The sequence below is a fragment of the Camelus dromedarius genome, chromosome 7, assembly GCF_036321535.1.
Source record: "Camelus dromedarius isolate mCamDro1 chromosome 7, mCamDro1.pat, whole genome shotgun sequence".
NCBI lineage: Eukaryota > Metazoa > Chordata > Mammalia > Artiodactyla > Camelidae > Camelus > Camelus dromedarius.
Window position 1 is genome coordinate 4,508,801 of NC_087442.1, and position 27,019 is coordinate 4,535,819.

The 27,019-nt window shown below is 41.4% G+C and overlaps 1 protein-coding gene and 1 non-coding gene across 6 annotated transcripts in view; both read right to left on the bottom strand.

The window, feature by feature from the left end:
• Positions 1-21,797, bottom strand: part of GALNTL5 (polypeptide N-acetylgalactosaminyltransferase like 5) — a 36,781-nt gene extending 14,984 nt beyond the window's left edge. The window contains exons 1-4 of one of the 2 annotated variants that reach the window (XM_031455729.2): positions 17,628-21,797; positions 11,524-11,644; positions 7,252-7,418; positions 3,415-3,537 (exon numbers count right to left, since the gene is read on the bottom strand). In XM_031455729.2, coding sequence (XP_031311589.1) covers positions 3,415-3,537; positions 7,252-7,418; positions 11,524-11,644; positions 17,628-17,895 — 679 coding nt within the window. In that variant the 5' untranslated portion in view covers positions 17,896-21,797. Of the gene's footprint in view, positions 1-3,414; positions 3,538-7,251; positions 7,419-11,523; positions 11,645-17,167; positions 17,192-17,627 lie in introns of those variants that run through there. The other variant, XM_064487198.1, reaches the window with a different exon arrangement.
• An 895-nt stretch (positions 21,798-22,692) lies between these two features.
• The window catches only part of LOC116154110 (uncharacterized), a 57,755-nt gene continuing 53,428 nt past the window's right edge, over positions 22,693-27,019 (bottom strand). For all 4 annotated transcript variants that reach the window (XR_010381520.1, XR_010381521.1, XR_010381519.1 and 1 more), the window contains one exon: positions 22,693-25,074. This is a non-coding gene — a transcript (uncharacterized LOC116154110). The remainder of the gene's footprint in view (positions 25,075-27,019) is intronic.

A 27,019-nucleotide genomic window follows, 5' to 3' on the forward strand; every position in this document is an offset into this window, starting at 1 on the left:
GCTGAGTTCTTTTATTGCTTCTCAGAGATCTCTTTTGAAATTTCTTTATGGCAGTGTGTCTGACAACTCACTTTGGAATATAACATCTGTTGTCTTCGTGCCTCAACCAAAACTGAGCTAAAAAGAGTCCCATTTTTTAAAACCACATATAGTTTTTCTTACTGTTGGCAGCACACACGCTGTTCAACACTTTGCATTTTTCACTTAAAATAGCTTCTACAATATTACATAACATCAACATTTTAAGATCATGTTGGCTAATTTGATAGGTGAAAAATAACATCTGGTTCTCCAAAGAAGATATACAAATGGCCAGCAAGCATAGGAAAAGATGCTCGACATCATTAGTCATTAAGGAAATGCAATTAAAAACACAGTGACTTACCGCTTCCTATCTACCAGGATGGCTGGAATTAAAACAAAAAAGGCAGGAAAGTGGTGGAGGGGATAGCTCAGTGGTAGAGGGCATGCTCAGCACACACGAGTTCATGGGTTCAATCCCCAGTACCTCCATTAATAAAGATAAAGATCCTGTTGTTTATGGATATAGTTCAGTGGATATAGCCAAGCATGCACAAGGTCCTGGGTTCAATCCTCAGTGCCCCCTTTAAGGGAAAAATTTTTTTTAAGAAGAGGCATTTATTTTTCAATGGAGGTACTGGGGGTTGAACCCAGAGACCTCTACATGCTAAGCATGTGCGCTACCACTGAGCTAGGTCCTCCCTCCGATCATCTGTAGCTTATCTGCTTATCTCAACCATGTCTTCCCAGATTAAACCAATTTCTCAGAGCCTAAAATAAGTGAAGGGCTTGAGGTCCAATCTGCCTGATGAAGGATCTCTCCCATTCTTCCTTCCCCAAAATATCTGTGGAATGTTCAAATGGGTTGCTCACTGAAGTTAAGAGTCAGGAGCTACATTCTCCATCTTTCCCTGAGTAGAAGCTTGCTTTCTGCTTGCCTGTAGCAATATTTTTGCACATTTCTCTAGGGATTGTGGTTTGCAAGTTTTGTTACTCTATTTTTAAGAAACAACAAATGCTGTATCAATCTCACTCAATATATTCAGTCTCTTTCTCCTCTTACTTTATTTTCTGCTTTTCTTTAGCTTCTACACTTTTAAATATAGCTCATTCTATTTTAATTTATTTTAAATAACTTATTAAAATATTCTTGATTTGGTCTCCAAAGCAATCATGTTTCCTTTCTTAAAAAAAAAAATTTATTGAAGTGTAATTGACCTACAACACTATGTTAGTTCCAGGTGCACAGAATAGTTATTTGCTATTTCTATGCATTACAAAATAATCACCATGATAAATCTAGTTACCATTTTTTACCATGCAAGATATTTACAATGTTATTGACTATATTCCCCATGCTGTACATTTCATTTCCGTGACTAATTTATTTTGTGTAAAGCAATCACTTTTTAAGGTCTTAAATATTTTTATTTCTGTTCACCTATATATTAAACCTATATATTATGTTATTGCTGTATCTTTTAAATTTTTTGTATTGATGTTTCAGAATGTAGTCTGCAAAATCTAGTTTGGGGGGATTTATAGAGAATCTCTTTGTGCTTAAGTGTATGATCAACTTTTGTAAAATATCCAAGCACTTCCATTTAATTCACACTATAAATCTGTCAAACATAGCCATTTGGATCTTGTAAAAAAACAATTCAAGCGACTATGCTATTTGAATTTCTCATTTTTGTTGGTTGCTACATTTCCACGACCTGGTGGTGTGAAGATACTGTTTAACTGCAATGGAAATAAGAAGGCGTGGGTTTGAGTCCTGAATTATGTGACCTGGAGCAGGTCTCCGATCTCTGGGGGAGATTAGCTTCTTTAACTGGGAAGTAAGGATGGTGAGTTCTAAAATCTCCAAGAGACTTCCCACCATGAATGCTCTAAATTTTCATGACTTTTGCCCTGTATTTCTCCTAGTTTCATTTTATGTATTTTATCATTTTGAAGCCTATAAATTAAATATTTGTTTTACTTATTTATCTGTACTAATTGTTTTATACTAAGCATTTGTTTAATGCGTTAAAAAGTGTTCATAATTATCTCATTCTCCCCGATGGAATTTTCCACCCAGTAGCAGTCATTTTCCGTCCCGTCCAAGGGCACAGCACACAGTCCATCACAACTGTCTCAGCTACTGCAGGTTAATGGTGACTTCACTAGTCACGTGGGCAGTACCGCCAACACAGTCCAGTTGACAGGTAGCAAACATTATGAAAAAAATCAATCTGAGTAAGGATGATAGTGAGGGGCTTGCTATTTTGAACAGGGTGATTTCGAAAGGCCTCTCTGATACAGGGACATTTAAACAGAGCGCTGAACAAGGTGAAGTAACCAGCCATGCAGGTATCTGGAAGACCATTCCCAGGGAGGGGGGTAAGCACGTGCAAAGGCTCTGAGACAGGAGTACAGCTGGTGTGTTAAAGCTGGCTGCTATTATAATAAAACTCCAAAATTTATCAAGGCTCAAATGCAGTGGAAGTTTATTTCTACTCATTTAGTAGCCCAAGGCAGGTGTTCCTGACCAAAGAGAAGCTCTCCCCTACGGGGCCACTCAGGGACACAGGTGGAGGGAGTGTGCCGCTGGGACCTCCCATCAAGGGAACCTGCTGAGGGATCTCAGGCAGCACTCACGCCAAGGCCACGCCCTCCCCGGGCTCCTGGACAATGACTAGGCACATTGTGTGTGTGTAGGGGGCCCGAGATGGGGGAGAACTCAAGCTGGGCCATTTGGGCCCAATACTGGACTTCTCCAATGGGAGGGTCTTTGCTCTGGAGCTCCCCACCAGCCCAAACGAGTCCTTCTCGGGGCCACACAGCAGGCTGGAGGGCTTTCAACCTTCCCTTCCTTCCCTCTCTCCCTCCAGAGATGTCAGGCCAGAAGCTTCTGGTCCACACTCCTTCCTCTTCCCTGTGTCCTTCACAGACATTTCTCTGTCAACGCTCCTCCAGTTTCATCTGCCTCTGCTTCCCATCCTGGCTTCAGAGTCCCCCCCCAGGGTAGGCAGCTGCACCCGAGTGCCACTCTCTCCATAAAGTCTTGCTTGCCTAGCTCCTTTACAGGCGTGGTCCCAGGAGCACCCCAGGGGGTTCCCTGCATGTTCAACTCCATCCCAGAGTCTGTAGCTGGGAGAACTTATCCCATAACAGGAGGCTGACATTACAGTCCCTGCCAAAGAATATCTTCTATTTGAAATAACAAATTGACGTTTTGAAGCAGAATACCTTCAGCGTCAAAAGCGGATTAAAGACTTGTATGGCTGAAATATATTCTTTTGCTTCTGCCAGTGGAGACACGGAGGGTCCCCGTGAGGATGACTTCTGCAAGGGCAGGAAGCTCTCTGACACAGACGCAGGGTCAGGTCCCAAAGGAAACGTTCGTACCTGAAGCATGTGACGCCCCAACCAGCCTTGCTCGCATCAGTCCCTCTCTCTTTTTGTTTCGTATTATTTTAATCTTTCCCCGAAAAATTTCCAGGTGGTAGTCTAGTTTCTCCTTCAGATCATCTGGAAAAACAAAAAAACCATCACTGGACAATTTAGAACTATAACTACATAAACTAAAACAATGTCTCATGATTTTGACTGACTCCTAAAAACTATGCTTATTCCACAGAAGTTTTCTAACTTTAAAAGAAAATGTTATCCTATGTAAGGAAGGAAGAGAATGAAAAGTGATTCAGCATTGACATCAACTGTAAATATTCTTCTCTTTCTAGTGAGATGCCTCTATTTTAACTCATCACTGTTAAAATTTTAATAGAAAAAGCATGAGTTATGTTGCTTTGTTAGTTTATTACCAACAACTGTGCTAATTTGGTAGTAACTACCAGGCAGGTCATCACACCTACTTGAGTCTCAGTTTCCTCATTGGCGAGAATGGAGACCCACCGTATTCCTTGCAGCACTGCAGGGAGAGGAAGAAATACATCACTCGGCACAGAGCCTGGTACCTAGCAGCCACTCAATCTTCGGAGGTTAACATGATGGTGATAAATGAGGCTAGACTCCGGTGAGACGGATACAGGTGCCTCAGAGGTTCCTAAATCCTAGGAGTCTGGATGAGGAAGCTGGGGATCCTTGGCAGAAGGAGAGATCTCCTTCCTTGTCTTTAAAGAGTGCCAGAGCCCTGCTCAGAGGCAGACCGCAGGCTGCACAGCCTCCCTTGCAGGGCAGGGGCAGCATCCCAGCTCAGATGTCTGCCAACACCTCCCTCACATCCAGGATACAGAGGAGCTCTGCGAGGCAGACCCGGGAGGAGACAGGCACGCCAGAGGCAGGCATCGCTGACGTCAAGTGGAGGGTTGGGGTTTTTCGGAGAGGTGGTCAGGTTGTTGGCTTGTAGTCGAGAGGGATCAGGGATGTGAGGAGGGTGGACAGTAGCAGGTCGGCTCTGGACATGCCTCTGCTGCAACTCAGCGGGGGCCCCCGACCCCTGCGATCCCAAGTTGAGGGATTTCATCAGTGATGCCTACTGGTGTCACCTGGAAAAGACTAGCTACAGTTCAAAAAAGTCCTCCTTAGTTTGAGATTTACAAATATAAACTGCTATATGTAAAAATAGATAAAAAAACAGATTTTTTCTGTACAGCACAGGGAACTGTACTCAGTATCCTGTAATAACCATTAATGAAAAAGAATATGAAAAGGAATATATGTATGTATAGGTATGACCGGGACATTACTCTGTACACCAGAAACTGACACACTGTAACTGATTGTACTTCAATTAAAAATAAATAAATAAACAAAAAAGTCTTCCTAGAGCCTACATGAAATCACTGTGGATTAAAGCAGAAATCTATCGGTCCTGAGCTCCATCAGAACACAGAACACCCATTTCCGGCGTTTCCTGTGTCCAAGGCTCTGTGTGGGAGGGACCAAGACTAAGCTCCTTGGTGGGGCAGGTGAAAGCACCACCGCCCAGGGGGCTGTGGGTCGAGGAGAGGTGGAGGGTCTGGGCTGGCAACACACTCGTATCTCAGCCATCAGCAGTGATTCCCCTGATGCCTAAAGGACCTATGAACAAGTGACCAGGTATGTCTCTGAACTCAGTGGCATAGTTCTGAAAGGCCGGGGGGAGGTGTCCTCTGGTCATCCTGGAACTGCATCTTCACAGCAGGATTCCTTATCCTTCCACGTGAGAAGTTAGAATTCCACAGTCTAGCAAAGATCCCACCGGTTCCCTGCTCATGGCTTTGCTGGGGACTTCGTGCCTCACGTGTGGCCAGATGTGTTGCTCAGTGTACTGATCAGACAAGGAAACTGACCATTCCTCCATACCCCCTCTAGTGCACAAGACTAGAAATAAACAGGACTGTATCCCTCTGATTGGGGGGGCTCCCGTGGAAATGACATATGCAATAGTGCCTGGCCAGTGAGTAAAATTCCTAAATGGAGCTGGCATTACAGTGAGTTACACTATACTGTTTTTTTGGTGGTAGTATAGTCTGGTTACAATGTTGGGCCAATTTCTGGTGTACGGCACAATGTTTCAGTCATACATGTACATACGTACATTCCTTCTCATGTTCTTTTTCATTATAGGTCACTACAAGATATTGAATATGGTTCCTTGTGCTATATAGAAGAAACTTGTTGTGTATCTATTTTATATACAGTAGTCAGCATCTGCAAATCTTGAACTCCCAATTTATCCCTCCCCACCCCTCTTCCCCCCTGGTAACCATAAGTTTGTTTTCTATGTCTGTGAGTCTGCTTCTGTTTTGTAAATAAGTTCGTGTCTTTTTTTTTTTTCTTCAGATTCCACATATGAGTGATCTCAGATGGTATTTTTCTTCCTCTTTGTCTTACTTCACTCAGAATGACATTCTCCAGGTCCATCCACGTTGCTGCAAATGGCATTATTTTATTCTTTTTTATGGCTGTACACGCCACTTTTGAGTTGATGCACCTCCAGTCAATTCCCCGAGGGTGAACCTCCCGGGACGTCTTCTTGTCTTCCCCTGCCCATTCTCCTTCCTACTGTTTCTCCTCCTCTTTTTCTGTCCCAGACAATGGTGGGCAGACCCACAGTGGACTAGGTACACAGTTAGATACCTATCCAATATGGATACATTGCTTCCGTGAGAAATGGACCCCTCAGGGACCTGCAGGCTCCAAAGATCTTATCCCTAATCTGGGTCCTTCAGGTTTGTAATTAAGTTGTAAAATAGACAACTAATTTCAAGTGCTAAATATAGTTAATCAGATTTTGTACCAGTGTCACAGTTCTTTAGAGCCAGTGAACATGGGTGAATAAGCCTTTAAGTGTAGCCGGTCTGATGAGAATTCTTTCATGTAAAGCATCTGGATTGTGTCATTCCTCTGCATTAAGCCTTAAAATTATTCCCCGTTTTCTCCAAATAAAATTCAAACAATGCCTGCATGAGCGGTTGCCGTTTTATGTCTCTGGTTTCATGTGCACCCTCTCCTTCCTAAATGCTGTTCTTATACACAATCTACATAAAGAACTCTTCCAAACACACCATGTTTTCTCTTGCCTCTGGGTCTTTATAATGCCATTTCCTCAGCTTCCTTATAATACTATTTCCTGCCTCTCCATCTTTAGGAACCCAACTCACCCTGCAGACTTCAATTTATGTATGTATGTATCTACGTATGTATGCATGTATGTATGTATACTCATATAAACTTTATTTATTTACATTTTTTAAATTTATTTTTTTTTATTGAAGTACCATCAGTTACAATGTGTCAGTTTCTGGTGTACAGCACAATGTCCCAGGCGTGCTTATACATACATATATTCATTTTAGTATTTTCTTCATTAAAGGTTATTACAAGATATTGAACATAGTTCCTTGTGCTATACAGCAGAAACTTTTTTAAAATCTATTTTTATACATAGTGGCTAACATTTACAAATCTCAAACTCCCAACTTTATCCCTTCCCACCCCCTTTTCCCCCATAACCATGATTGTTACTACCAGACTTCAATTTAAAGATGTCAGTTCTTGAATATCATCTATGATCTCTAAAGACCAGCTTGCCCCTACATTTATCTTATCAAAGCATTTGCCACACCCCATGAGGACAGGGACCAGCTCTCACACCTCCACCAGTGCACCTAGCACCTGGTACAGTGCCTGCCTCAACACCCACCAAAAATGTTCTTTGTATAAAATAACTCAAGTGCCGTCAGAGATAGCACTGCCTTGGAAGTAGATTAACTGGATACTGGCATTTGGGGAACTTACCATATTCACTCATGTCATCTACCAGGATAATTTCTTCAAGGATATGATGTGGAGTGAGGCTCATAACACTGGACACTGTCCGCATCAAGGCATTAAATTCTTCATTGTGGAAGCAAATGATGATGCTGGCAGTGGGGAGGGTGACTGGGTACTGTTTTCGATGACACCTGCAGGCAGAAGTAAGGGAAGAAAATGATTGGTCTAAAAGCCTTAGATGTTCTGGGGGCTCATTCAGATACCTTTCCTTATTCACATTTCTTCCTCTCCATTTCTTTGATGATCATAACAAGCTGACAGCTACACATAAAAAACAAACATTGAGATACAAAAATGTCTTCAAACTTCTTACATTGTTCTAATATTTTCTAAATCATTCCCTTCTTAATACCAGTAAAGAGCAGTAGTAATTGCTTTTTCCTGAGAGCCCATTTTGGTACTAGTTCTATTTTGAACATAGTATAAACACAAATTATACCTATATTTTTGTTTTTATTATAAAAATGAGTTCATAAACTTATACATATCGAAAGGTTCAAATTAACTTGACTGTACTATCTTCAAAGAAAATCCATGTGCTATTCTTACATTTGTGTAGTCTGTTGCAACAAAGAAATGTAGTGGATATGGTGTAATTAAATTTCTTCCAAGGATTTGACAAAAATGTCTTTTTTTTTGTGCACTTGAGAGAAAAATAGACCCTGAATTCCAGTGACATTAGTTTTTAGCTGTTGAGTATTATTTGGATTGCTATATTATTTGGTTGTATTTTGAAATATTTTGGTTGTAAATGACAAACCCTGTGGAACAGACTTAAGCATCAGTAAGCATATCCAAATGTCCCTATAGGACCTAGTGACAGGCATACAGCTGGAGCCTCCAAGAGTGATTCTAACTAGAGGCTTGAAAGCCTCCTGGACACTCTCCATTTCTGCTTTTGTCTTTATATCTGGGAATAATATTAAAAATATAACTACATCAACCTACCTCATAGGTTGTGAGGAGTCAATGAATTAATATATGTAAAATGCTCAGGACAGTGCCTTGCAGGTAGTTAAGTATTATATGAGGCTCATTCTATCTCTGCAGCCTGGCTTGTTTCAGCTTCTTTACCCCACGGAGTAGGAGAGCTGTCCGACATTAGCATGCCTTAGAGTCCAGCACCCACGGAGAAACTGGTAAGACTTCTCCTTCCCCCAAATTCACAGGACAGGATTCACTGGCCCAGTTTGGCTCAGGTGCCCATCCTTGAGGTGCTGGACAGGCAGCCCTACAGGGATCCTGGACAGACCCTGGGGATATTCGTGGATTGATGTCACTTTGGAAGAAGAGGTCCTTGTCTGGATTAACGTTTTTATCCAAGACACAAGGAAGATACAGAAGGCATGCCTGCTGGGTGGAAGCTGACATTGTGCTTGAAGGAATGAGAATGGGAAACGACAGGGCCAAGAAGAGACATGAGAGGATGGGAAAGGGAGTGAGTGCCACAGGCTGCATATGGCCTCTGTCATGTGGGAAAATGTGGCGTCAGAAACAGGTAGCATAGAAAGGCTTTGTCTCATAAGATCACCAAGTTATCAAAGCACAAGTAGATGAGAGAGAGAGGATAATGCCAAGAATGAGCAAGACAGTGGTCCAGGGTGAGCTCGAGCTACTCAGGTCGCATCTCTAGCCTCATGCTTGGTCCTGGGTGTATCATTCAGAGAAAACCACAGGTAGAGTGCATCCCTTCAGAGGAACAGGACAATGATACTGAAGGAGTGGAAAACCACGTCACACAGGTCTAGAGCCCTAAGAGAAGCCTGATGTGTATAGGTTTCTCTGAAATTACTTGATAAATGTTGCTGTGGTCTCTCTATGTAGAAATACTTTTCAGACCTAAATAAGCTGTTTTTAAGGGTTAGTGTAATTTGCTAAGGCCTGTGTTTGGCTGTCCACGGTTAGCTGATCTAGTCTTTGCTAACGTGATTCCCAACAGTATAGTATAAGACAGGACTATTATGGGTTGAATTGTGTCCCCCTGCCCCCAGATTTCATATGTTGGAGTCCCAACCGCCAGGACCTCAGAATGTGACCTTATTTGGAAATGGATGGTAGATGTAATGAGTGAGATGTCATTAGGGTGGCTCATCTAGTAAGACTGGGGTCCTTACAAAAAGGGGACATCAGGACACAGAGACAGACACAGAGTGGTATGAAGAGACACAGGGAGAGAACGGCCGTCTACAAGCCAAGGAGAGGGGCCTGGAACCTACAGCCCTAAACGGAATCAACCAAAGTTGGTTTTCTGAAAGGTGACTAACACAGACCAACCCCTCTCAAGCTGATGAAAGAAGAAAAATGTACAACAGTAAGAACGTGAAACGAGGTATATTACAGGAAGAGATAAAAAGTATGAAAACAGGATGTGTGACTTTAAGCCAATAAATTTGAAAATAGATGAAACAGATTCTTATTAAAATAGAGTGTCCTAAATAGACCCTAGAAATAGGAAGTCTGAGCAGAACAATAACTGACTGTAGTAGAAACTAAAATTTTTTCACTGGCTGACACCAGAAAATGGAGCAGTGATTCATAATTACCAGACAAGTTCTAGTTTAACATAAGAAATAATGATATTATTTCAATGATTTTAGAGCATAGAGATGGAGGGAAAACATCCAAATTCATTTTATGAAGCTAGAATAAATTTGATATTAAAATCTGAAGATGGTAACTCAAAGAAGAAAAACATAAGACAGGATTTCTTAAACTTGAGTTGCGCATAGACCCAAGGGAAAATAAGCCATCAGCCTCCAGAGTTGACTTTAATTACTTTAATGTTTCCTACATACGTTTATACAAACAAAATTAAGCAGAATCTCCTTGTGTTTATAAGCTTTTATATAGCTATGACAGACAGTGAAAAATAGTGAAATACAGCTAAAAACAGTTAAATTCCAATTAATAAAATAATTTTAATTTTGGGTTATGTTTTGCTGAAATGAAGTTAACAATAATTTGAAGGAGGAAGCCATAATACTCATGCTAAGAAATACTTGATAGAATTCAGTTGTCTTTTCTGATTAAAATAAAATCCCAAATCAAAATAAACCCAATGCCATCTGATGCAGCTTTGGCCAGTCACTGCCATGCCGAAAGTGGACTTTGCTACCAACAGAGCAATTCTGTTGTTTGGCGGGAACCCTCTGGTATGTGATACACCCATGAGAAGAAATATTCTTGAGGGGGAAGGTAATGAGATGTATTTATTTATTCATGTTTAATGCTAGCGATTGAACCCAGGACCTTGTGCATGCTAGGTATGTACTCTACCACTGAGCTGTACCGTCCCCCCAGAGAAGAATGTTTTCAAAGAAAGGAAAGGAAAATGAATGTTAATAAAATAAATAAGGGAGAAAACCTCAAGTGAAAGAATTGAAAGAAATGCCTTCAGTGTAATCAAAAAGTATTTAGTGGAAGTCAACAACAAAAATTAAAAATTAAACTCTAAAAGAATAATTCCTAGGGCGGGAGGGTATAGCTCAGTGGTAGAATACGTGCTTAGCATGCACAGGGTCCTGGGTTCAATCCCCAGTGCATCCATTAAATAAATAAATAAATAAATAACCTAATTACCTCCTCCCTTAACAAAAAATTTGAAAAAATTTTTAAAAAGAATAATTCCCAACTCATTCTACAAAGCCAACATGGCTCTGAAAACAAAACCAGGCAAGGATGTTAAAGACAAATACAGAGCAATTGCCTTCACGAACACTGATATAAAATTTCAAAAACAATTTCAGCAAATGAAATTCAACAACATATAAAAAGGATAATGCATCATGGCCATGTGGGGGATATCCCAGAAATACAAGCTCAGTTTAACGTTAGAAAATCGACATAATTTACCACCTTCACAAACTAAAGATACACACATCTCAAACTACACAGAAAGGGGTATTGACAAAATTCAACACCCACCTGATGAAAACCTCTCAGCAAACTGGGAATACAAGAGAATTTCCTCAACATGAGAAAGAACATCTATGAAAAGCCTAAAGAGAACATCATACTTACTGTGGAAAACTGGGTGTAAGGATCAAGAACACAACAAGGCTTTCCAATTTCACCCCTTCTGTTCAACACTGTATTGGAGGTTTTAGCCAGTGCGAAAAGTTAAGAAAGAGAGAAGCATCCAGATTGGAAAGGAAGAAGTGAAAGTGCAGATTGTTATGCTGTATACCTGAAACTAACGCGCTATATGTCAATAAAAATGTATCAGGAGGAACATACAGTTTATCCCTGGTATCCGGCACATCTCTGTAGCTGCCCAATCTTTTACTGATAATGGAATTTAATCCATATTTTAAAAATCCATGAAAAAGCTCTGGGTCCGAATAGTTAAAATCGTCACCTGCAAGAAAAGGTATTAGTCACATAAGTAGAGGTTTACTGCCATCACTTTGATAAAGGACAATAACAACTATATCCTGAATATACTCCTTTTATAACATGTCAGAGTAGTTTTCTTGGAACCTAAACTACTCCCAGATCACAAAGTTAAAATCAAAGTATTTACACAAATCAGAGCAGATTCCTTAGAAAAGTGTGAACAAGGAGCTATTCTTCAGTCATGCAGTTTCTCTGGGGAAGGAAGTCCTCAGCCCCCTTGGTCTCATCATGATTCACAACTGTTGTGCGAAATTATTTTAACTGAGGGATTTAGGGAAAGTGGGAGAATGGGAACTGAAACTCCTCTCTTAACATTGTGTTTGAGAGAATAAAACAAGATGACAGAGGACAACCCAAACATATCAGTCATAACAATAAATGAAGTTGGCATAAATTTCCCATTAAAAGATAAAAGCTCTTAGGTGGTAATAAAAAAACAAAATGTAACCATAAAAGATAGGTAAGATTAACTAAAATGGTTAAAAGTGAAAGAACAGTCAAAGAATACAGGAATCAAAGTATTTTTAAAAATACAGAATTCATTGGAAGGGCAATCCAGAAAGTCATTTTATAGTCACAATAAATCACAATAAAGATTTAATAGTAATAAGCTTGTAGACATCAAATAATGCCGCAACAAAATACTTCAAGAAAAATTCTTAGAAATATCAATATATGTTGTCACAAACAAACAGTAATGGAATATTTTAAGAACAACTCTGAATCAGAGAAAAAGTTAGAAAAAACTTGAATACTGCAATTAGTTTTCTTAGTCGATTTTTATTGTGCTTTGCTTTTGAGAGAATAAACTTTCTTTTCCAATGCCAAAGTAGTGTCTTCCAAAGTTGAGATAAATTTTATACTATATACAAAGAAGATTCTCATCAAAAAGCAGTAGCCCCTAGGTCCTCTTTCTTACACCTAAAAAATCCTTGGCCTAATGCAGCAGATAAGCATAGGGAGAGCTCTGAAAGGTGGATGTAAGGAGGCAGATTGCTTAGGAGCCTCTGAATGGGACTAAGGTGAGCTCCTGATTTTTTTGTTGCCTCCCATAAATCCCAGCAGCCTCCAAGTGGAACCACTAGTAGACATAGACAAACACGCTCCAAGATAAGCCTGCTCCCCTTAGCTACCGCGTCAGGACAAAGGACGCCTAGCCACGGAAAACTTTTGGGAGCATCTACTCTCATCCAATCAAGCACCAGTGGGAGAAGAACACTGCCCCCTATGGTTTCAGTGGGGAGAGCAGGGAACAAGAGGCCATGTTCCTCTCCCCACCAGTGGTGTCAGTGGGGCTGAGAAAAACCTACCCTTCCATCCTCCTTCTTGGCAGAAGAAGGCAGTGTTCTGATTACCTGTCTGGCTGGTGTGAGTGGGCTGAGCAGGGAGGTGGTCTTCCATAACCCTGCCTGGTGGAAGCCAGTGGTACTCTGATTCTCCTTAAGGTAGTTCCTGCTAGGGGTGTGCTGAGCCTCCAACCCCACCTGGCACCTACAAGGATTTAAGCAGTGGTGCAAGGTGGGGCTTGTCACTACTCCATGCACCCTGCCCCTTATATCTTGGGGGCCCAGAGGAAAGCTGAACCTCCACCTCCACAGGCAGCAGGGGGTACAAAGCAGGATAGCTGATACCCTGCTTGCCCCATCTCCTAACCCTGGTGTCAGAGAGCTCCCCTGGGGAGCTGAACTCAGAGACAACGATGTTATGCAAGTCAGCGCCCTGTTTCACCAAAGGGGGTGCTGAAGGTCCCCTCCGCCATCCACAGTGAGGCATGTACATGCTCCACCGTTGCCGGTGCGGGAGTCAGCGGGTCCAGCAAGAAGCAAACATACCGCCCACCTGGCCCTCGTGCTGCATCTCAACAGGAGTCAGCTTAACAAAGAAGCTTAAATAGGACCTAGAGTTTCATAATAGCCCAAATGCCCAAGATATGGTTGAAAATCATTTGTCATTCCAAGAACCTGGGAGATCTCAAATTGAATGAAAAAAGACAACAGATGCCAATACAAGATGAATCAGAGGTCAGAGTGGTCTGACCTGGATGTTAAAACACCCATCATAAAAATGCCCAGAAACAAATGGAAAAGAACAGAACTTAACCAAAAAAAAAACAAAACAAAACAAAAAAAAAAACAAACAAACAAAAACAAAAAACCCAACAGAGCCAAATGGAAATTATAGGACTAAAAACAATCTAATAAAGACTCACTAGCTGGGCTTATTAGTAGAACAGTGACAACAGAAACCACCTAATCCAAGCATCAGAGAAAATAGACTGAAAAGAATGAAGAGTCTCAGGTACCTGTAACAGAAAAGAGCTAATGTGTGTATTATTGGAGTCCCAAAGGGATAGGAGAGAAAGTGAGGAATGAAAAAGTACTCTAAGACTTAATAGTCGAAAAGTTCACAAATTTGGTGAAAGATAGACATCGACAGATTTAAGAGGCTGAGCAAACCCCCAGGTTGGATAAACCAAAGAAATCCATGTTACATCAGTCAGACTTCCGAAAACTCAAGACAACAAACAAGTCTTGAAAGCTGCAGAGAGAAAGGACACAGTACTCCCGGAGGAATGATCCGAATACCTGTGGATTTCTCCTCTGAAGTCTTGGAGGAGAGAAGGAAGTGGGAAGACAGTTTTGAGTGCTGATAAAAAGAACTGTCAATGGCAAATTCTGTATCAGCAAAAAATATCCTTTGGGAATTAGGAGAAAAATAAAGATATGCTCAGATGAAGAAAAACTAAGACTTTGTGACTAGCAAACCCATCCTCAAAGAATCAAAAAAGAAAGTTCTCGAAACAAAAGAACTCACAACAGAAGGGTTGCAACCTCAAAAAAGAAAAAAGGACATCAAAATGGGTTAAAAAAATATAACAGACTTTCTTTCTCATGAGTTTCTTAAACCTTATTTAGTGGCTGAGGCAAAAATTATAACACCATCTGATGTGGTACTCAATGTATGTAGAGGAGATACTGAAGATAATTATATTTTTTAATTGAGGCTGCTAAAGGACTTTGCTTTTTATACTTTACTTGAAGTGGCAAAACACAGATTCAAGGAGATATCAATAACTTACATATGCATCATGCAGTACCTAGAGCAACCACGAATAAAACTACACAAAGCTATATATTAGAAGAGCGCTATAAGTAAGTCAAGATGGGATTCTAAAACATACTCAATGAACCACAGGAAGGTAAGAAAAGAGAAAGGAGAACGAGAAACCAGCAGAAACAAACAAAAAACAAATAATAAAATGGCTGGCTTAAACCTTAACATATCAATAATTGTATTAAATGCAAATGATCTAAATATACCAGTTAAAGACAGAGATTGGCAGAATGCATTAAAAAATATGTTCTAATGATATGCTGTCTACAGGAAACTCACTTCAATGTGATGTAGGTGGACTGCAAGTGAAAGGACAGAAAAAGATACATCTTGCAAATAATTTCAAAAGCAGGACTGGCTATATTAATAGATAAAATAGACTTCAGAACATAGAAAATTACTAGAGACAAAGAGGGACAGTGTACAATGATAAAAGGACCAATCTACCAGTAACGCAAAATGATCCTAAAAAGAAAACACCGAAAAAGTCTCAAAATATATGAAACAAAACCCAATAGAATTCAAAGGAGAAACAGACAATTGTAGTTGGGATCTTCAGCACCTACTCTTAGTGGGGGTGTGGGTATAGCTCAGGGGTAGAGCGCACGCTTGGCATGCACAAGTCCTGGGTTCAGTCCCCAGTGCCTCCATCAAAAAAATAATAAACAAACAAATAAATAAACCTAATTACCTCCCCCCACCAAAAAAAAAAAGAACAAATACTCTCAGCAACTGTCAGAACTACTAGCAAAAACTCAGCAAGCATATGGAAGAATTGAACAATACAATCGACCAACCAGATCTAACTGAGATGATATATATAAAACACTCTACCTAACAATACTGGAATAACACATTTTTTTCAAGGGTCCATGGAGCATTCTCCAAAGTAGACCATATCCTGGATCATACAACAAATCTCAAAAAAACCTAAAAGAATCAAAATCATAGAGTATATTGTGTGACTCTAATGGAATCCAACTGGATGTCAATTCTAAAAGACAGAAAATTATTCAAAATACTTGGAAATTAAACAATCTATTTCCAAATAATCCAAGAAGAAAGTCTCAAAGAGAATAGAAAAATACATAGAACTGAATGAAAATGAAAATTCAACATACTAAAATAAGTGGGATGCAGCTAAAGCAATATTATTAAGATATCAACTCTCTCCAAATTGACTATAGACTCAATGCAGTTCTAATTTCATTATTCCTATAGACTTAATGCAGTTTCATTTGAAATACCAGTAGGCTTTTTGTAGAAATTGACAAGCTCTTTCTAAAATATACATGAACAGGCGAAAGACCTAGAATAACCAAAATAGGTTTTAAAAAGAACGAGAATAGAGTTCAGAAATAGATCCAAAAAAAAAAAAACCCAAAAAAACCGGTCAACTGATTTTTGACAAAGGGGCCAAGACAGGACAAGGGAAGTGTTTCCACAAATGCTGTTGGATCCACATGGAAAAAATGAACATTGTCACCTCCCAGTATCACAGAAATTAACTTAAACTGAAGTTAATGTAAAACCAAAAACCTTAAAATTTCTAAAAGAAAACATAGGAGGAAATGTTTGTGAGCTTGAGGTAGGCAAAGCTGTCTTAGATAAAACGTAAAAGCATGAGCCATACAAGAAAGCGTGATGAATCGACCGCCAAAATTGAAAATTTTGCTTCGTGAATGAAGCCATTCAAAAGACAATGAAAATGTACAGCATGATAACTTAGTTAGCATCCTGTATGATATACTTGAAAGTTGCTAAGAGAGTAGATCTTAAAAGTTCTCGTCACAAGAAAAAAAATTAACTACGTGTGATGATGGATGTTAATTTAACTTATTGTGGTAACCATTTTGCAATATGTACATGTATAAAATCATTGTGTTGTACGCCTACAATGAATACAATGTTATATATCAGTTATATCACAATTTTAAAAAAAGAATGAAAAGGCAAGGTACAGACTTGTGGGAAATACTGCAACTCACATACCAAAGGATTTGAATCCAAAATATATTTTAAAAGTCTTAGAAATCAGAAGACAAATATCCCAATTGAAAAATGGACAAAAGACTACAAAAGAAGAGGGATGTGTGGCCATTAAGCACATGAAAAGGTGTGCAAAGTCCTTAGTCAGAGGGAAATGCAAATTAAGGCCACAATGACACCATTACTCACCACCTGGAATGGCTAAAATCTAAAAATCTGACCATGTTAAGTGTTGGCCAAGATCTGGAGAAAATGGAATTGTCATACACTGCTGAAGGGAACATAAAGTGTCACCCTTACTTTGGAAGAGGGTTTGTCATTTTCTTTAAAATTAAGCATTCACCTACCACATGACCCAGCCACCCCATACCTAGGTATTTACCAAAGAGGAACGAAGTGTGTTTGTGCAGAGAGCTGCACATTCATATTCACGGCAGCACTGCAGTTCATTGCAGAATATCTACAAATACATTAAAGTACATAATACATTTTGCTTAAAGAAAACACATAAAGGGAATGAGGCAGATATCCATCAACTCAGCTTAACTACCACCTCCGAGGGGGGAGAGAGGACAGGGAATGAGGGTGAAGTTTTTACTGTACCCATTAAAATTTATTTCTTTGAAAAACAGCAAACTACATAAAAATTGTTAAATGTAGGTGGTCAATATAAGCCTGTTTTGTTATTTTCTCTGTGTGTATATACACACATATATATGTGAAATATTTCATAACTTAAAATTGAATTGCTCTGAAAAGAACATTCTCTTACTCTTCCAAATGTTAAATTTATGGTATATTTTCCCCTCAAAGTGGCTAGCAGAGGAAGTAAAAATACTTACGTAGTTTCAAAATTGGCTTCTGTTCTTTAATTTCATCTTTACTAGAACTGCCAGTGCTTACATGTGGCCTTGGTATTTGCTCTGAGCCTTGGAAGGTTTGCTCGTGCAATTCTTCTCCAAGGGACCAAATAAATGGATCTTCTTTCTTCAAGGGTATCTTCTCCTGGTTCCCCACATGATTATTGGGAAAATATATAGTAAAGACAGCTGTCCAGATGCCAAATGTAAAGGATCCACAGAGTAAACATTTAATTATAACATTTCTCATTGTAAACCTAGCATTTTTGAAGGTCCATTTAAATATTTCCTAAACCAAAAGGAGTTAAGAGAAGCTGTATTAGATATTCCGATGGTTTGTAGATCATCTACCTGGCTTAAATTCAATCTTCAGTGTTTGAAAAACAGAATTATTTGGTATCAGTGCTCATTATGTACGTTCATAAAGTGTATCCTTTTAAGAACTTTAGCAAAAACTCTTAAAACTGATAGTCATAATATTACTTAACATCAAAATGTATAACATAATATATCACTTAAGTCCTTACCCACACTCTTGAGTTAAAGCTACAGGCAATAATGCAAAAGAAGGCTTACGCATCCCTCATACACGCTTCTGGGAGTGACAGCACAGGTCTTCATTTTAAAAAGCTGCTTTGACACTAATCAGACTGTTAGAAATGTAAAAAACATACAATGTCACATGCTGGAAAGAAAGCGGGCAATAAAAGTGTGGTCCTCCGCCGATGGGGCCGTGCAATGGCACAACCATTCTGCAACGTCCAGTCTTGCTGAGTCTAGCCATGGGTCTGCTGGAACGGTCCCATACCCAGGAACATACCCTGACGAGACCCCCGTCAGCAGACACTGACTAGAGTCACATTTGTAATAGAAACTGGACACAACTTAAGTTTCCCTCAATAAAAGAACTGATAAACTGAGGCTCCTCGTTCAACACTGGAAACAAATCCACTGGAGGGGCATGTATTAATATCATAAAATCTAGAAAATATAATGTTGTGCAAAAAATCAAGTAGTGTTTGATGCTACCGATATAAATTTGGAAAACAGGAAAAGCAGGACAATGGTTTGTGGATACACCTGAAGGTAGCAAATGCTGGGGGTTGGGGGGCCACGCTTGTAAATGATCTAAACAGAGTCGCAATGGTGCTCGTCTGTAAATGGGCTACACAGAGTCACCACGGTGATCGTCTCCATGTGGGCGGGCCGGGGGAGGAGAAGAAAGAGCTCCCACTGCGTCCTTAATGCTTACTTTTAGGAAAGCTCTGAAAAAATACGGTGAAATGATGAGGTCTGATGAAGCTTGGTGATGTGTATGCAGCGTGTTCCTGGTATCTTTTTGTATACTTCCCTTACGTTTGAAATATTTCATAATTTATCAAAAAAAAAAAAACAGTCTTGAGAGCTTCCTGCAAAGATGGTTGGTTGAATATATGCGTCCGTGTCCTCTCCCTCTTGACTCAAGCATGAAAACAATAAAGCTGAACACTCTTCCGGGAGAAGAGTGGTCAGGGGAACAGTGCATGTGAGGTTTCATCATAGGTTTGGAAGACAGAATGCTACTGGATGTGTGACCGACTCGGGAGGACAGAGCAAGTCACAACTCCAGGTGTGTGGTGACAGGACTCTGAGGCCAGCAGACCCCAGGGCAGCTCAGGGCTGGGAGGCCCAGGCCTGTCAGGGGCTGTGCGGGGAGGCTTTGGGAAAGGCTCCATGCTTACATGCACAGCAGGCAGCTCTCGACACCCTTCTCTGCACAGAAGTCAGAAGGAGCCCGGCAATGTCTTCTCTGGAGAAACGAGGAAAACTTGGGGCTGAGGTGGCAGAGAATCGGGGGGGGGGGCACCTGGACATGGAATGTTTGGATCCCTCGGCCTCTGTCCTGCCTCACACACAGGACCTGGCAGCCAAGCTGCTCTACCTGAGGTGGGAGAGGGGAGAATGACTCTGTGCTGGGAACACAGGACCCCAGAGAGAAGCCCTCTGTGCAAGGGAAGCGGGGCGCCAGCAAAGCAGCCAGCTCCCCACGTGTCAACACGAAGACAGGACACTGGTCGTGGGGGAGCAGAACACCCAGGGGCCCCATCAGCAGGCTAGTGCCTGCTTTTCAACTGGGATGGAATCTCTTACGGACTGAATTGTGGCCCCCGAAATTTGTATGTTGAAGTCCTCACTCCTAACATGACTGTACTTGGAGATGGGGTCTTTAAAGATGTTATTATGTTTTAATGAGGCCATTAGGGTGGGCCCTGATCCAACAGGACTGGTGTTCTTCTAAAAGAGGAAGAGACACTGGGGCACACGCACAGAGGAGAGGCCATGTGAGGACACAGTGAGGAGGTGGCCGTCTGCGAGCCAAGGAGGGAGGCCTCAGAAGACACCAAACCTGCTGACGCCTTGACCTCGGATGTCCAGGCTCCGGACTGTGAGAAAATAAGTGTCCCACCCAGTCTGTGGGATTTTGTTATGGCCACCCTAGCAAACTAATATAAATGCCAAAGATTGACAGAGGCACCTGAGGAAAGCCTCTAGAAAGAAAGAAAATACAAATAGAACCAGAAAAGGGGAACCGCTAGTGAGAGCTTTCAAAAAATCAAAACACTGATTTTGACTGTTCAGAGACAGGTAAGAAGACAAGACATCCACAAAACCAGAGGAGCAGGCTTGAAAGAGGAACACTTAGAAAACAAAAAAAGGCTGCTGAAACCTAAAACATGATTGCTAAAATTAAAAATCATTAGAAGGTCGGAAAATAGCATGAAAGGAATACTCTGGAAAGCACAACAAAATGAAAGAGGGAGGGGAAACCCAAGACCGAGAGAGGTGCTATTTCATTCTAAGAGGTTTACCGTCCAATTGTAAAAAGGGTTCCAAAAGACGGTCAGAGAGAAACAGGGCAGGGGCGGGGTGGGAGGCGATTATCAAATAATACAAACATTTCTCCCAGAACAGCCAATGCGATGAATGTAAAGGATCCTAAAAGCTTCCAGAGGCAGGAGAAACAGTTGACAAGTAAAGAAGGAAGAGATCAAATTCCTCAGCAGCAACACTAGGTTCTGTAAGACTTCAGATAAATGGCTTCAAAATTCTAAGTTAAACGGTATTTCACCTTGAAGTCTATACCTCCTCAAAACTTATTAACGCATGAGCATGGAATGAAGATGTTTTCAGGTCTGTAAAGGACTCAAAAAATTACATGTCTTTGTATTCTTTTTTGGGAAACTACATGTGGATTGTAAATGTGTAAATGCCAACAAAACCAAGAGTAAACCAAGAAGACAAGGACCCAGGAGAGGGGATTCAACCCAGGAGAGAGGCAGAGAAGTCTCGGAGGACAGCTGTGCAGGGGCCCAGAGATGCGAGGGGAGGCTGGCCTTGAGTTCTGGATGCTCCACTCCCACCCCACAAAGGAGAGAGGTCAAAAGAATATCATATTTGATGGACTGTTTGCGATGGGGAAGTATAGGTAGATGTAAAAATTAAGGAATGGTTTTTATAGAGTGATGAAGATGTAAGCCCTGATAACTGTATTATGCCCCCCCCCAAAATCATAGATTTATTGGGAAAATAAGCTAAAAAAAAAAAAAGAGCCATGTAAGAAAATTTAAGTTCTTGTATAATATAAATAAACCAAAAAATAGAAGTCTGAAAATATTATTTAGAATGTCAAGGTCACTGTCATAAGAAACAGATGAAAGGGTCTATTGCTTTTAGGGAGTTGAACTGGGAGTTAGGGTGGGAATTGGGCAGGGCCTGCTAGCCTTCTTTTAAGATTTTTAAAATTTTATTTTTATATATATATATGCATTACGTCGATAAATGTTCTTAAAGCAAAGATTTAAAAAAGAGATTGAAAATGAAAAAAACCCTGCCTATCAAACAGCAACAACGCTGGCAAATACCTGAACCTAGAACGCTGGTCTCACCCATCCCAGTCCTTTCAAGTCCCATGACGCCTCCCGGCTCCTGGGACAGGAACTCAATGAAATGAGCCTCCAACGCCCCAGCTCCAGCCTTTGCAACCCTGGTCTAGGTCCCTGTGCCGTGGGTCTTCCTTCTCAAGCTCTGATTCTTCCCAGGTGTCTTCCTGGCACCCGAACATTTAGTATTATCTCCCACTTTTTTTAACTGAAGTATAGTTGACTTACAATGTTGTCTTAGTTTCTGGTGTACAGCATAGTGATTCAGCTATATATATATATATATATATATATATATATATATATATATATACGTATATATATATTATATTTTCCTTTGCAGATTCTTCATTTTTTTATTACAGTTCGACTGCACATATACATTACATTGCATGTAAATACATATATACAGTATACTGCACTTTTTTTTAGTTTACACATATGTACTAATTATTGTTTCTAAGAACAGATTAGATCTTTAGCTTTTTAAACCTAGTTATCAAAGGAATAAAGCCAACTACAAAGTAAAAATCAACAGAATGCGGTAATCCAGTCACAAAGGACAGTCAGATGTGCTTACACATATTCAAGAAATCAAAATTATCATTAGTTCATTTGTGTCCTTATTATTCAGATTCTTTATTGTTACAGGCTGTCACAAGGTATTGAATACAGTCCCCTGTGCTCTACGCAGGACCTTGCTGTTCACCTAGTTCATATACAGCAGCCTGCACCCGCCAATCCCGAACTCCTAATCCCCCTCCCCAACCCCATCTCTCACTTTCATCCGTTCTCGGAAGCGAGGAAGGAACCGGCTCCCGCGGCTCTGGCCGCGGGCCCTCCCGAGAGCCGGCCTGCACAGCCACGCTAGCTCGTACCGCCCCTGTTCACGCAGGAGACCGACCTGCTGGGCAGAAACCAGTACTCGTAACAATTCCGTGGCGTCAAACCACCAGAAAGAGCCTGAGCACACCTGGGTCCGCTGTCTTGGGCAGCAATGTGGGTGGTTCACGGCATCACCCCCCCCCCCCGGACTGGGACCCCCACTCCCCCTACCTCTGGGGGGCTGGCTGCCGCCAGCTCACAGCCGAGCCCCTTCCCCAGAGCGTCCTTTGGCTGAGGCTTGCTGCTTTGCCCAAGGCTCGCCCTCGCTCAGGGAACTCACCTTCAAAGACTGATCCGGGGGCGGAAACCTCTTGTCTCAGTCTGGGAGGACTCTGAAGGCCCCAGCCCAGAGCTGCCCATGGGACTGGCAGAGGTCCCTCTTGCAAACACATCCCAGTCCAACCTCTTCCTCTGCTGGACCCGCTTTCCTCACTTTGGAAACCCAAACCCACATCAATAAAGCGCTTACATGCAAATCTCAGTCTCTGAGTCTGTTTTCTGGGAAACCCAACCTCCCACAGTTGGTAGTGGAGGTGGTCCTGGGAAACAGAGTCTGAAATGGGATTTGGGGGTTGAATCCCCCCTCGCTGGCTTCCCTGAGGACCCCGCTGCTGGTGGACAGGTGGCATTCTGAAAGCCCCTGGCCAGCTGAAGCAGTGCACTCATTAGAACTCCACCTCGGTGGCCTGGGTGGAACACTGGAAGGCGGGAGTGCTCTGGTTGGCACGCTGAGAGATGAGGGCAGGGAGGGGCAATTATAAATATCATGGAGTCAACATGGCTGTCGTCCGATGCTGTGGAAGCATCTGAGAAAAGTAATGAAAGGCTGAGGGCTGTTAGTCACCAAGTTAGGCCAAAATACCTGAGTCAGAGGGCCCCCTTAGCCGCGTATAGACTCATCCCTGCAACCGAAGGGCAGAGAGCAGGGCTTGATGACAAGGGCGGGGAGCTGCAGGCAAGGGAAGGCTGATTCTCACCTGCCTCGCCTGCAGTCCCGGGAAGGAGGGAGACTCTGAGCCTCAGGGTGGAGTGTGAGCCCCAGAACCACGGGGAGCCTCTGGGCCTACAGCGATGGCTACTCCTCCCACCAAAGATCAGCCCTCCCCCTCTGCTTGAGGGGACGAAGGGGCCTCCACTTCAAAAGGCAGCACCTGCCCTCCTTCAGGTCACCTCCCAAATCCCCTCCTGACCCCCAGGTCAACAGCTAGGGCCAAGTTACCACATAGCTGGGCCGGGAAGGCGCTAGGTGAGCTCAGGGAGGAAAGTGAGTGCCCCAAGGAACTGCAGGACCTGGGCATCCCACCCAGCGAGGTCAGGGGGCAGTGCCTGGGCTGAGTCCTGAGCACGATGGATTCTGGAGGTTGATTCACATGGGAGCATCCTCCCAGGACGCAGGATTAACACCCTGACAATGATCCCAGTTGCACAACAAGGGCTCATTGAGTGGATGAGTAACACTTGAAAAGTGACATATCTGGTTACGCAAAGAAACAGTCTGAATTGTATAAATATAAATATATTTGTATTTATGAACTATAAATTTATAAATATACAATTGACGCTTTTTCTCAAGAAAAAATAAAAATACCATATGATATCACTCATATGTGGAACCTAAAAAAAAAAAAAGAACAAAAAAGGACACTGAACTCATTTACAAAACAGAAACAGACTCACAGACATAGTAAACAATCTTATAGTTATCGGGAAAAGGGGGTCAGAAGGGATAAATCTGGGAGTTTGAGATTTACAAATGTTAGCCACTATATATAAAAATAGATTTTAAAAAACTTTCTTCTGTATAGCACAGGGGACTATGTTCAATATCTTGTAATAACCTTTAATGAAAAAGAATCTGAAAACAAATACATGTATGTACATGCATGACTGGGACACTGTGCTGTACACTGGAAATGGACACATTGTAACTGATTGTACCTTAATTTAAAAAAAAGAAAAAGAAAAAGCCTCAAATGTATAAGAGAAGATAACATCTAACTAGGGGAAATGGTGGGTTGAAACAACTGAAAAGAGAATGAAGCTGTTTTAACTTATGTTATCACCACGTCTTCCTAGTAAATGTCTCAATTTTGAGAGATTCTGTTTGACTTTCTCCAAACCCCCAAAGCAATTAGAAACCAGTTAAAGGAGAAAATAGGTGAGGGGAGGCAAGCACACTTAATATACAAAATAAACACATGAATTCATATGATAGAATTATTGCTGAGAAATAAACACAGTAGTAATATTTTGTTGTTAATAATAATAATATTAGTAGTAATAATAAATCCATATTCTCTGGAAGGATTCTACTATATTTAAAAAATTGAGGGGAAATTTTCTTCAGAGGTGAACTCTTATGAAAATAACCCTCCCTCCAATTTTCTTATGTGACTAATATAAGTTTTCTTATATTACATTTTCTTAAAGCAGAGCTCACCCCAGTTCTCCAGAATACACACCTCACCCTCCTCCCTCCTCACACCTTGCTCCAGACCCCCACAAAACACAGAAGGCTTCTCCTACCGAGACCTGTGCGTCTGTGATTAGCTTTTCAACTCTGTATCCTCAGAAGGAAATCATGTTCAATTGTTTTCTTCACTAAAATACGTGGAACTCACATGCTAGAAAAACACAGAATTAATTTGTAAAACATATTTCAATGATAATTTGTATGTATAGCAAATAAAATTTTAAATGCATTAAAAAAAAGAACAACCCTGAGAGTTAATGAAAAGAATCCATTAAACCAAAAAAGAATGTTGCCAATAATCACTAATATACGCACACACTGAGAAACCAAAACCCCACACAAAATCTGGATTTACAGTCACTGAGTTTTAAAATGTAAGATTTTAGAGTCAGGAACACATGACCATGCTTTAGATAATGTCACAACAAATTTTTCTGCAAATAATCAGTATTTGTAACCCTTTGCTTTCCTAGGACAATCTCAAGACAAGATCTATGACTTTCTTTCTTTTTAAAAATTTTTTTTAAACCCAGGATCTCATGCATGCTAAGCACATGCTCTACCACTGAGTCACACCCTCCCCCAAGACCTATGATTTTCTGAAACTATGAAGAGATTTTTTTTTTCTATTTAGTTTTTTGAATAAGTAATACATTCATGATGGATAAATCTTAGGAAGCGCACGGGGTGTTCCTTGATGGTCTACAATGAGACCTGGCCCGGATGCTCAAGAACTAAGGTTATGATGATGCCCGGTGGGACTCCAGGGTGGCATAACCCAGGCTGAAAAATCTTCTTAATCCTAATCTGCAGAGCCAGCATCCCGCTCAAGACTCAGTGATCTCATGCTTTGCTCCCACTGATTCTAGGTGGAAGGAACCGCACCCCTCACTTCTTCCTTCCCACTTTTCAGCACTGACCTCACCCACCTACCACTGAATCGCCTGCACTGGCTGCTTTGAGGTGATGTGTTCTGCAGGTTGAGCTTCAGGAGGAATCAGGCAAGGGTCTACACTGAAGGATCGCAAAGATGGAATTTTTTTCCCAGTGGCTGACTGTATGGTGCTTGGATTCTGAGCAACTACTTGATTGTGCTGGGTGCCCTGCCTACATGGTCGTGCTCAAACCAGCCTCAGGCTGCCTCACAAAGCCCCGTGACATCACACAGGGCCTCCCAGCCCCAGGCCTCTGCCTGGGAGAACTAATCAGCAGGCAGAAGCCAGGAATTCCAAAATTCAAGGGGTCTTTCCAGAAAGTCTTAGAATCCTCCTTCCTCAGCTGAGGAAACAGGAAAAGCCTCATATTCTCAAGTTGAAATCCTTGTCTTCTCCAGGGCAAGCCTCACTGCGGCTCTTCTGAAATACACTTAAGAAAATGAAGATGCACTCAGAAAACACCTGAAGAGACTTAAGGATGAACCAGACGGTTACTTGGCTGCCTTTTAATTTTTTTACTCAATATTAGTCAACATTTAGATGTGAGTCTGTGAATTCAGCCCAATGCTTATGAAATTTCTTCTTTCTTACATGCCTGAGCAGATCCGACCCTTCTCCCCCACCGGGGAGGCTGACTCGTGTTCTGCTGGGACCAGCCTCTGCTTCAAAGTACGTGAGACGCCAGGGGCTGGGCTGGGCTTCTGCTACCTCTCCTGGGGCAGATCTGATGGCCAAAGTGACTTGCAAGCATGACTTCGAATCTCCTTTGGACAGGCTCGAGGGGAAGGTCCTTCTCTGTCCTTTTATACTAATATTAGTATTAAAAAGGAAGCTTTTATTCATAGTAGCCCCCAGCTGGGAACAACCCAAATGCCACCAGCAGGAGAATGGATAAATTGTGCTTGTACACATAACAGAATGAAAAGCAGTGAAATGACTGAGCGACATGAAGGAGGAAAAGGTGAGCTGGCCCCATTTGTGGACAAATTTATCATGGGAGGTTTGCAAGCATTACATGGTTGGTTCGTTGTAATAAAGTCAAATCTTTCTGAGACAGGTGCGTATACAACAGTTAGAATTTTATTTTATTTTAATTTATTTTTTATTAGGATATAATTCTCATACCACAAAATTCATCCTTTTAAAGTAGACTGTCGAGTG